Source organism: Colius striatus, chromosome Z (assembly GCF_028858725.1).
Source record: "Colius striatus isolate bColStr4 chromosome Z, bColStr4.1.hap1, whole genome shotgun sequence".
Taxonomy (NCBI): Eukaryota; Metazoa; Chordata; class Aves; order Coliiformes; family Coliidae; genus Colius; species Colius striatus.
The window spans coordinates 57,682,186-57,694,909 of record NC_084790.1 but is presented as its reverse complement, the minus strand read 5'-3'; the positions used below and the strand labels follow the sequence as shown (position 1 = coordinate 57,694,909).

Here is a 12,724-nt window from a genome sequence, read left to right as displayed (position 1 = left end):
GCCTTCTTGGCATGATTTACTTATGCCAAACTCAATTTGTAAAAAAATCAGTTTACAATTTTAAAAATTGTTTCTTAGCTTAGCATAATGTATGCAACAAAATGGTAACCATGTGGGAACTTTGTCTTTGCTACCTGCTGATGGATTCAAAGAAACAAAATATTCCTCAATATTTTCATCCTCGGTAACAATTTATTTACCAGGTTTTTGTAAAATAGAATTGCTTTTATCAACAATCAGTGTTTTTGATAACAACATAACATTTTAACAGGTAAGAATAATAAAATGCAGAAAATTAACTCGTCATTTTTGTTAAAACTGAATGAGTGATGAATCACTCTGTCGTAAAGCATTTCCTGATGTAAAGTTCTCTTGATGAATTTGTTGCTAAATAAAATCCTTTCTCAGCAGCCTTCTTGAAGAGGTGAACCTTGCAGGGTCTCTGGGAGATGAGCAGTAGTCAGAATCTTTTGAGAGCAGGGAAGTTGCAGGGAGTTGGTGGAGGGGTCAGAGTCTGTTCTGGATCTGGTGCCAGTGCCTGTGCAAGGCTTTGCAGCGGGATGGGGCAGAGCAGACAAAGAATTTCTCAGTTTGATGGGTCCTGCTCTAAGAACATCTTTCAGAGTGAAAACCCACTTAAATTCCAATTAGTTCAGAAAATACTGGCCTAATTTGGTCACAGTAAGGCATCAACATTTTGCAGGCCTGTCTTTGACTTCCAAGATGATTGTATGTCCCCTAGAATAGCACAATACAGTGTTCCAGTAGTAACAGTGCCAAAATCACTTTAAAGGTTAACGCAGTCTATGTAGGGAAGTCAGCTGTAATGTGGCCCCAGTCCAGTAAATTACTTAAGAAGTAACATTTGTTTAAATATGAGTTGATTTGAAATGAAGCCCACTTATGATATTGATATATGTCCTATAAAAATATTATAATTAACTTTGAAATAAATTTGTACAAAGCCCAACAAATGTTTTTTAATTTAAATTTTCAGAATGAACCCAGTATTTTTACTTTATACAGTATAAGTATCTCTGCATGGTAGAAATCAGACATATGTACCTACTAGTGTGTTGTCTTCACACAATGAACTCTGAGGAGAGGTTTTTATTGTTAGGGAAACTGAAAGGAAGAGGTGGGAAGACCCTACTTGAGACATGGAAAATATGAGATAGAGAAATTAAAGTATCCTTTATTCCTAGGAAGATTACATTGTTTCACTATGGTTTTGAGAAGATTAATGGATAGGTTTTGAAATAACAAAATAATAAATACCATAAACTGGCATGTGCATGGCAGTTACCTTACACACCTGAGTGCAGGTGTTCCCTTAAAGAAATATAATAAAGATTATGTGGTTGTTGAAGAAGTAGATTTGATGATGTTCTGGGGAGCTGAGAAGTATCTAGGGAGATTCTAAAGACTTTCATTTCTTCACTGTTTGGCTTGATATGAAAGGAATGTAGTTTCTGTTTTTCAGAACAAAGACTACTTAGGGGATTATTATTCATTATCAACTTTGAAAACAATACTTTAAAATTAGTTTATTGGTCACAGGGGAGTTGAGTCACCAAGCAAGATCTGTGCAAATAAGTGACATTCTAAACTAATACCACTGTTTTCGTTGTTTTTCTATTGTAGATATGTCTTCTCCTACAATGAAGAAACCTGAAAAGCCTTTGTTTAGTCCTACTTCTCCACAGGATTCTTCACCAAGACTGAGCACTTTTCCCCAGCATCACCATCCAGGAATCCCAGGAGTTGCACACAGTGGTGAGGGTTATGGAGGGGGAGGAAGTACCTCCCTATTCATTTGATCTGTCTTCTCTTCGTATAATCAGATTGTGATGAATTTTTGCAGACTTTATTAGAGACCTAATCCCTCTTATAATATCAATGAGAGGAGAAGTGGAAGAAGTTGGGATATCCTTGCAGGAATGCTAATTAAACTCATTTCAGGTAGTCTGATTTCTACAAGTTACTAGGATTAACCAGTGAAAAAAATATACTGTAAACTACATGAAGAAACTGAATGAGGAAGAATTCTGCCTGTCTTTCCTTCTTATACCTACATATTTTTTTTTATTATGGTTGCTGTTTTGTATTTAAATACCAGAATAGTTGTGGTTTAATACACAAGAGTCACATTCATGTTTACACAACAAAATAAGTAAGGGCATCTTTTGAATGTCTAAAGAGGTAGAGTTCTGATAAATATGTTTTAACATCTGTGTTCTGAAATCCATAGTAAAATTTCACTTAAAATGTGAAGGAGACACTTGAAAGGCAACGAAATGCATGTTAGTTTGAGGATTTAGCAGAAATATCTGGGAATGACCTGTTTAATTTTAGAGGTGAGAGTGACCCTCATTCTTCAGATGAGAACATGATCTTCTGAAGTCTCCCCTCAGTAGCAAATTGTGTTTCCTTATAAGCTGCTGTCGTGGTTTGGCCCAGCTAGCACAGCAGCACCACGACAGTCTCTCGCTCGGTGCCCCCATTCACCCCACCCTCGTTAGGATGGCAGAGGCCCCAGCGAAATGGGAGTAAAAAGGTAAACAAGGTTGTTGTGGATTAAGACAAGGGCAGGGAGGACTCACTGCCAGTTACAGTTCAGGGCAAAACAGACTCCAGTACTCAACTTAGAGAGGAAAGTAGGAAAGGTTATTCTACAAGAAACATAACAGAATAAAAGCAAAAAGAGAGTAGGATGATGAGAAAATTACAACCAGCACTTTAAGATCTCCCTCCCCTGTCCCTCCTTTCTTCCTGGGCCCAGCTCACTGCTCCCCATATCTCCACCTCCTCTCCCCTCAGCGGCTCAGGGGGGCAGGGAGTGGGGGATGTGGTCAGTCTCTCACAGATGGGCTCTGCCGCTTCTGTCTTCTCAGATGAGGATGACTCCTGGCATTCTTCCCCTGCTCCAACACAGGGTTCCTCCCCCAAGACACAGTCCTTTAACAAACTTCTCTGGTGTGGGTTGTTCCCAACAGCTGTGGCTTCTGCCGATACAGGGTCCCTCACACGGGACACAGTCCTTGGTGAATATCTCTGGCATGGATTCTTTGCCATGGTTGCAGTTTCTGCAGTTACAGGGTCCCTCTCTCGGGACAAGGCCTCTCCTGGGCATAAGTTTAATGAGCTACTTTGTTGTGGGTTCCTCTCCACAGTTACAGCTGTGGATATTGGGTCCCTTCCTCGGGACACGGCCTGCTCTGGCCATAGTGATAAAGAATCCCTCCTTCGAGACACGGCCTCTTCCGGCCATAGATTTAAAGAAGAAAATCACTGCCCCTGGCTCGGGGTCTGCAGTGTCCCTTGGGGGGGACACAACCTCTTCCGACCGTAGTCACTGTCCCTAGCTTGGAGCCTTTAATGAAGTGAATTGCTGTCCCTGGTCTGGGGCCAGCTTTAGCAAAATGAGTCTCTACTGCTGATGCGGGGTCTTTAAAGAAATGAAAATAAATCTCAGCTTCAGCAGTTCTCTCCATAGAATGCAGGGGAGTCTCTGCTACAGCACACCTCCTCCTCATGGAGGAGGTCCACATGGTTGTTTCTCTCACTATTCCTACTCCTTGCACCACCACCAGCCAGAAGAAAAAGGAGCAGAAGATGGAGGAAGAAACCTCCCCTTCCGGCTTCTTCTTAAAAAGTGATCGTGTAGGCGTTTAATTGGCTCAGCCCCAGAAGTGGGTTTGGCTCAGAGCTGGGGAGAGTTGTGAGCAACTTCTTACAGGAGCCATCTTTACAGCCCCTTCCCCCTTACCAGAAAAGGCTGTCATGTCAAACCATGACAGCTGCATATAAAGGGATTATGTTTTTGAGCAGCGGTGGGTGATGAGTAATAAAACAGAGGACTCTTTCTTCTTTTCTTTATTGTGCAGTTCTGCTTTGAGAAGTTTCTGTTTCATTATTTCTCCATGATTCCAAGGTCCTCTCTTTCAGTTTCTATATAAGGAGAGTTTTCCCCTTGAAATCCTCTTATGTTATGAAAGAGCCTGGAGTCGTTCTGGTCTCCATAAGGTTTCCACTATCAGCAAATACTCAAACACATCAGAGATGATGGATGAAATAGAAGGGATAGAATTCTGCTCGTTTGTATTTGCTTCACACAGCTCCCACGTGTCAGAGTAGTAACTAATGTTTATGATTAAAATGAACTGGTGCAGCTGTGATTAAAAATGAGCATCACACAAAAGAAACGTCCATAATTATTTTTTGTCCCTGTAGTTGTGTGTATATCTTTAGATTTTTGGATATATGTATTTGAGCTATTTACTTGGCAGGAAATCTATTTCTGTATGTGTAGGCTCTTCTGTTATCTTTGAGATTTGCAAAGTTTTGATTACCACGTACAGCAATTTTTGAACATGCCTGTTGTTATTTTTTCTTGGGCAAACTATGATTGATCACAGCTCAAAAATAGCAAGTAATTTAAAAGTAATTGAAAAACCACAAAGGTAGGAGATTTGGTCCTGAAGAGTAGTGATGGTGTGCTTTCACTAGTACAGTACAGAACTATGAGCCCTTTATAAAACAGCTTACTTATATAGACCTGGTTTTGTGCCCTCCCACTAAAGAAAATGAAACCACTGTTGTCTTATTCTGTACCTCCTTTTTAATACACTGCCAGGTAGATGTTCTTTAGATGTGTGGTAGGAGTGGAAAGCAGCTTGTTGAACAGTATAGTAGATGAATACACTCCATGTCCAGCTGGATGATGGGGCAGTATCAGGACATGCTGTTCATTCCTTTCACTGTGAAAACATTGCTTGTTATTTAGACATTACACATAGTCTATAGATAGCATGTGTTTTTGTATAGACTGAGAAGAAAGAGAATGCAAAGAAAAATATGTATAGGGTAGATAATTCCTTTTTGGTCACAGATACTTTTAATAGGTGGATATTTTTTTTTTTTTTTTTTTCCCCAGGCCTTGAATGTTCTTTAGCATTTTCACAAAGATCAGCTAGTATTTGTGGCATTATTGTTGAATATTTATTACCTTATTCCCACATGAGGCATGTGGAGTACAATGTAATGAGGAATCACTATTTCTTAGGACTTTGTGACTTTGCTCTCCTCTGTTGGAGGGTTGTAGATAATAGAATTGCTTTTATTTATTGAATAAAATATTTTTTTGGTCTATTTGGGCTCCAGTTATGAAAACTATATAATTCAAATGTCTTTTATGCTGGAGAATGATTAGTGTTTAAAGAAAAATGAAAAAATATGCTGACATAGCCCCTAGAATGAGACAGCATTTACGAATTTGAAACAGTAGCACTTTCCATTGCCTGGGACTAGGTGAGAGGGGGACATGTAAGTTTTTTTGTAAAGATGCCATAGTGCAGGAGTGCACTGTACTGATTTATAACTGACTCTTTATTTTTCTTGCTGTAACACAGAGGTGAAGAATTTTAGAAGAAACAAGATGCAAAGTAATTTTAATTTTATTTTATCTTCTCCAGTCATCTCAACTAGAACTCCACCTCCACCTTCACCATTGCCATTTCCAGCACAAGCTATTCTCCCTCCTGCCCCATCTAGCTACTTCTCTCATCCAACGATCAGATATCCTCCCCACCTGAATCCTCAGGATGCTCTGAAGAATTATGTACCTTCTTATGATCCGTCCAGCCCGCAGACCAGCCAGGTACTGTAAAGCAATGCAAACCTTCCAAAAGAAATCTTAAGAGGAATGTGTGTCTTACAGGGTGTCTAGACCTGTGTCTCACTAGATCTGGTCTCAGAGCAAGCTGGGAGCTGGCATATAAGTGATCCAGAAACTCTTCCTGTACAGCATGGTTGAATAAAGGGTGCAGGTTAGTAATATCTACTGTTCCTCTGTCAAGTGTAAGAAAAACACTTGTGCTGATGGGCCTGGCAGCATGAACACGGCAATTCTACCTCTGGCAGCCCTCCTGCAGCCTGGGTACCTTGGGATGGATGGAGGCAGGAGTGCGCTGGTGCCTACACATGCTCACAGGCACATGCACGGTCATACAGGTATATTTATTAAACTCTGGCGAGGTAATGCTTGCACTGTTTCTCAGGAACTTGATGTTTCTTTGCATAGATGCAGACACATAACTGTAGTGGACATAGGACAGACCCACAGAATTGTTTCATCTTCCTTTTATAGAGAATGTACAGTAACAGATGAGTGCCTAGCTGCTACACTGATTCAGGCTTGTGTCTGACATGGAAAATTAACATGGTTTTCATTAGTGAAGTAATTTATGAAGGACCGTGTGTAAAACTGCTTTCCATGATAGCATCAACACATAGTGTTAGCATGTGATCTGCAGTGTAGGATAAACTGCAGTTAAGACTTGGTCTGTCAATACTTGGAATATTTCCAGTGTCAGTGTAACGTAATCTTTGTTGCTCAGGCTGTTATTTATTTTTGATGCCTTGTCTGAACGGCTCCCATGGAGCCTTGTAGCTTGTGCTTCAGCATGTTTTTTTGGAAGAGCCGTGGGAATGTCAGCTGAAGAGATGATAGTCAGGTGTTCCTGCTTCTAAGAGTTAGGTTTCTTTGGAAGGACTGGCTTATCGGAGAAGAAGAGATTTCTGTGACAGCATTCTGTTTTGGGATTTGTGTTGTTTTGGTTTACACCAATAATAACAGGCCTTTCAGCATGTGTTTCAGGCAGAAGCGCAATAGAACTTGAGAGTGAATAAAACTTTCTATGTTGTTTAACAGATATGAGACCCCTCTGGGCTGTTGAGACAGTCATTGTAGCTATTGTCCTCATGGGATAATGCACTGGTCCAGCTGCATCACTTGCTAGGTATCAAAAAAAAAAAGAAATCCATAAAGTCAAAATTTACTTGAAAGGGTTGGAAGGGAGAAATACTAAGTATGTGATTTTTGTTGTTTACTATATTAATGCAAATTTAACCAAAAAGTGAAAATGGAGTATGTCGACTTTAGAATACAAATTGCTATCTGTGCATAGATTAAAAGTCTTTCAGTCCCATATAGCATTTTTTCTGAGACTCAGCTGGGAATGTTGCATGCAGGACCTGATTTTAATTTGTGTAAAATTTCCATGAATAACAAAGTCTAATTAAGACATCTATTAAAAGTCCTTAACGTTAATTCAGTGAGGAAATTCTTAGAGTTGTGTTTGATTTTTTTTTTTTTTAAACTGATGTCTTAATTAGGCACTATTAAGGGAAAAATTATGCAAATTAAATTCAAGCCCTTGCTATTATGCATTTCTTTAATTATTCAGTGCTTATTTTACTTAGATTTTTATTTCTTATATATATTAAAAGAGAAGATTAAATGATAATCTGTCCGGATTGTTCAGTGTAGTACTTGGGATTACTACTGAAAAAATATGACATCTAAAGGAAATATCTGACTTTCTTTCAGACAGTTGACAAATGTGCTTTTTTGTGATTTTAACATTGGGTAGTATATTTGTGGAGCAGGAAAAACACTTTCAACTCTGCCTAACAAGAATCGTACTCCTTTCCCTTATCTGCAGTTGCAAGATTAATCTTTAGACTCTAAAAGATAAAATTTTACTGTGCTGATTTTTTTTTTTAAGTAGTAACAAACTGAAAACACTTCCTACTCTTATGTGGTGACACCGTAGTGAATAACAGGCTAAACTGGCCTTAATTTACTACATTTGTCACCTTTCATAAATTTTATATTAGAATAACATTTTTCATTTGATTTGATGTTTGATTTAGATGCTGAGGAGATAGGATTAAACGGAACCTAGTATGCATTAGCTATTGTCCACAACGTATTATAACTATTATTAGTAGAATCTCTTTTTAATTTAATTCAATTCTTTAAAGTCTATCTTTGAGATATTCTGTACATTAGAGCAGTTGCTCAGTCAAAGTATCTCTAAATAGAACAGTAAAGGATGGCTGTACACAAAGTAAAAAAGAGAGAGTAATTTTTTGCTTAGGAGAAGAATCAGCTGTCTGTGAAGTTTCAGTGACAAAAGGGAATTGTTCTGATACAATAGCATGCTTTGAGCCAAACTAGTTTTTCTTTTCTAAATAAAGCTTGACTTTTTATTCAAACAAACTTAATTATTATGAAATGCAAAACTGCATCTATAGGAATACCACATCAAATTTAATTAGACTTTCCCACCTCAAAATATTCTCATTTGGATTTCAAAAGAACTAGGATGATAATTTATAATTTCAGCCTTAGAAATAGAAAGGATGGATACCCTGGCAACATTTACCTAAAATGAGCTGTTCCTCCCCAACATCTTTCAGTAATACGCTAATTTAGATTGTTACGACAAGCAACTGAGATGCCTTGTACTCCCCACAGCAATTTTGAGATTAATTACATTACTGCTGCACTGATTATAGTGAGACAGTCAGGCTATTCAATGGAATACTTTGAGTAAAATTAGTTTAAAGATATAGAGCTCCCATAGGTTTCTGCGGTGGGAAACAATGGGCAATTTTCTTGACATAATGTTAAATACTCTAAATTATGTGTGATGAACAGTCAGGAAGTTCAAACAAGCCCTTTGGCTGCAGTGAAAAATGATTCAACGATGGATGATCTTAAACAAGAGAGAGCTGTGGCTGTCAGTTTCGTACATATATGCTTTTTATCTTCTGTTCAATCTGGAGAATAAATAAGTGTATATACTGAACAGACATTGATGTTGTTAGATACAGAGCTGATCTCGCCTACAACTCGTGTGAAAAGTTCCCAAAGTTTTGAAAACTGCTGTATTTTCCACTAATTAACTAATTCTGTTGACTGCTTCTTACTATACAAATACATATTACCAGAATAGCTAAATCTCTCCACCGTTAAATCGATACTGGTTACTTGCTGTAAGCTTAAGCAAAAACTAATTAATTGGTATATACCTAATCCACCCCACAGTGTTTATCCATCTTCAGTGTATTGAGGTTTTCAAAGCCACCACACATTTTTAAGATATATTTCCTTTTTGAATGCTTCCAGATGGGTGAATCTTTTCACCTTGGAAAATATTACCTTCTCTGTGTGTATTACACATGTGTGTGCACTCACAAAAATATGCACTCAGTTGAAGTGTGTTAATAATTGAGAGTGTGTGAATCAATATACAATACCAAAATCAGCCGTCCAATGAGTCTGTACAGGTCATCAAGTACAGCACCACTTGTGTGGCTAAAGTCAAATCCAAAAGCTCCAAACTTGCTGCCCTGTTGAGTTAGGTGAAATAATTTCCCGATGAAGGAGTGGTGAATCACAGATGGGTCAAGCAAGTGCGATGAAGGAAATGCACCTAAAACAGTTAGGTGAATCCCACTGAAGAACATCCTGGCATCAGTGAGACTTTTGTTTTTTCTGATGGAACCACAAGAAACACAAGGAGACGGTCTTTCAAGGCTTTTGAGTTTGGATTATGAAGGGGACAGTTTACAGGTAACCTTAAAGTTTTGTGTTATGTTTTGATGAAATACACTGTGTTAAGTGACATGATAAAACTGCCTCTGATTTTGGAGAGTTAAGCATTGGACTCTTTCTCCTCTTACAGTAAGTGGCTTACGGTTGTAACATACTACAGTTGAAGTGAACCGCTGTCCACACATTGACTAAAATTCATGGGGCTGTTAAAATGTGCCTTGTCGCAACATGGGATAGCTTGCAGCTTTATCTTTTAAATGATTTTACCTTTGTCTGGACACAGAAATATCGGAACTGCTTGAGAAGTGCTGATTCTGGAGCTGGTGAGCCTGCTTATTTTCCTCCTATGATTGACTGAGGTATTCAATTTTTTATTCAATGAAAGATAGGCACGCTCTTCAGGAATGCCAGGCAAATGCTGTGTCATTTGACAATACAACCATTGCAGTCATGTAGCAGCAAGGAGGGAGTCTTGTGAGGCTGTGTTTGGGCTGGTCAAAGAATTTCCTATTGGTTCCTAGGAAAATACTTGCAGCGTAAGCCAATACAAGTGATATGTGTTCCTGTGGTTTCTTTGGTAGAGCTAGCACGATTATTTGTTGAGGTTTGTTTCCAGCTTCTTTGGAAAATCTTTACTTGTAATTTTAGTAAAATAATTGAAGATCAAATATGACAATATGCTGTTTTGAATTGTAATTGGAAGACACAGAGAGAACTGGTTTAACCGTATATACTGACAAGGTACTTAAAGATTTGATTGCAGTTGTAAATGATTGTGTTTAGTTGACTCATTTTTTGTTTATGATATGCACAGTTTCAAGTCTTCAGAGTGCACAAAATACCATTTAAACCAAAGATATCATTTGAACGTTTATCTACAGAGAGGCTTCCTTTCCTATACTTGTGTAATGAGGACTTACATTGTTTTTAAGGCAAATATACAGAGAAAGCTGGGTATTTCCTTGTACTCTACCTGTTGGCAAACAAGATTTTGTGAGGTGACACTGTGATTCAGGATGGAGGACTCTTCGCTTAGAATGCCTTATGATATCTGTGTCTGAACATGGGTTGCTGAATCTCTGAAATTGCTCTCAGTTTCAGCAGTGTTACATCAAGAGAAATATGCTTTCTCAAATGGATGAGACACAGTTTATAGATCAAAGCCAACATGTTGATTCCTCTCAGAAAGTCGTATAGAAGTAATATTGTCAGCCAGGAAATGGCAACAACATTTTTTTTTAAAGCTAATTCCTCAAGTAGACAGGTAGCTTCATGTCATACCACCTGAAGCTATTGTGTGGTATCTCACAGTAAGATGTGTAAGATGTGTAAGATGTGCTGTAACACTGAATTACTCAGTTTGCAAGAGTGTGGAGGCTAGTGAGAGTCGTCCTTATGAAAAATTGTAAGGGGCACTATAGAAAGGGTAAAGTACATTTCTGTTGCTACCATAGTATCCAATCAGAAAGGAAATATATATAGCCTTACTTCTTGTTAAAGAAATGCTGTATGGAACATAACAGGTTCAACCTGAGGAGGAGGTGCCTTGCATTACATTCTGCAGTCTCAGTGGCAGTGCTCTAATAATGCTATTCCCTTATGTTTAGCAGAATCTCAAAGGCACTGAGAGAAAGAATATATATTATTTCTCAGATAGGTAATGACTTGAGCATATGCCTTCCACATCTTTGAGGAAACTACTTCCTGTGCCATTGAGCTGTCGCCAGTGGGAAACTTAACATGACTGTGGGATGTTTACAGGGGATATAGCATTAGGGTGCCCCTAGACAGAAACACCACTGAGGTAAGAGGTTGGGTTTGCAGTGTATCACAAAAAGTACTTCCAGTCTCTTTTACCTGCACATTTTCTGAAACATCCATCACTCTCTGTGGATATAACAGAGCACAATGACATGGTCTCAAAGACAGAGCTTATGATTTTCAGTTTTATAAATATGACTAGTAGACAGCTGCTAGAGTACTTGGTACATGAGCAGGGGAATGAAATGTGCAGAACTGGATCTTCTACAGCGTCATCAACAAAATTAATTCAATCAGTAGTCTCAGAATTACAATGCCATAGGGTTTTGCAGTGATATTCTTCACTTCAATATCTGAAGTTTACCATTACAAAGGACTGGAATTGTTCAGAAGAAATGAATGATTGAATCCAGTTTGACTAAACTGTACTCATTGGTTGATCATCTGGCTATAGTACGTTGACATTCTTGGGAAGCACCTATATTTTGAAAAACCTGTGTTTTTAGATGCAAATGTATAGTCTTCCAAGTATAGTGGTTGGGAATAATGGAGTTCTATTAAGCCCTGAAACTTTTCTCTGAAACACCTAACACAGTATCATATGTAGCTGTACCTAGAACAAGCACAGGATTAAGATGATTTCTGACCTTTGATGGCTATATCTTCGAAGATGCTTTGTATTTTAGATTCACTGAAAATTGGAGTTATTTTACTTGGAATTTGGAATTATAATTATTTTGTAAAAAAGATACTGAGCAAAATTAAACATAAAAGATATTTTTTCATTTAGGCAACTTAATAGTGTATATTAATTGTTTAATATGTATGTCAACTTTCTGTTATGTTTGGATATCTCATCTGTAGATGTTAGTGTTGCCATTTTACTATGATATCAGAAGGATTTTTGTATTGCTGGTAGTAGGAACTATATGACAAAACACTGTACTAAAATATAACTGAAGACCTAAAGTGTAAATGTGTTCATATCTGTGAAAATATATGAACAGAGGTCTGGGAGGATGTTGATTAATTACTTATTAAAAACGTGTTAGTAGAATCCCAGCAGGGAAAACAGATATAGTAACTCCTGATTTTAAGAAAGTTCATATTTGTATCTGTAACAAGTTTCTATTCAGACTCAGTACTGAGGATTAACTGAAATCACCCTTAGTGCACACAGTCAGATATCTGAGTTATGTCAAAGCTATGACAGTGAATACAAATCATCTTTAGACTTGGGCACATGAATGGATTAACCTGTGGCAAGATAGTGTGAGTTAAAAAGCTGGAAAATGTAACACAGATCTGAAAATCAAGTTAGCCTCCAATCCAACAATAGAAAAATGTATATCTGCATAAATTGAAGCAAATTTTACTAGACGTTCATTGTGTTTGTTTCTTTCCCTCTCCAATTTTCAAATCCACAGCTTGTTTATCTAACACAGCTGCCTCCATGCAATTTGTTTGAGGTTTATGCCTCAGGCATCATCTCTCTGTGGATCCATCCCACAGACATACTGATGCACTAGTTGATGTTAACAGTTGATTTTTCACCTG

At 38.0% G+C, this 12,724-nt stretch overlaps 1 protein-coding gene across 4 annotated transcripts in view; it reads left to right on the top strand.

Annotated features, from left to right (window-relative positions):
- NFIB (nuclear factor I B) overlaps window positions 1-12,724 on the top strand; it is a 178,792-nt gene that overhangs the window by 133,060 nt on the left and 33,008 nt on the right. For all 4 annotated transcript variants that reach the window (XM_062017371.1, XM_062017370.1, XM_062017374.1 and 1 more), the window contains exons 7-8: window positions 1,645-1,776; window positions 5,475-5,659. In XM_062017371.1, coding sequence (XP_061873355.1) covers window positions 1,645-1,776; window positions 5,475-5,659 — 317 coding nt within the window. The remainder of the gene's footprint in view (window positions 1-1,644; window positions 1,777-5,474; window positions 5,660-12,724) is intronic.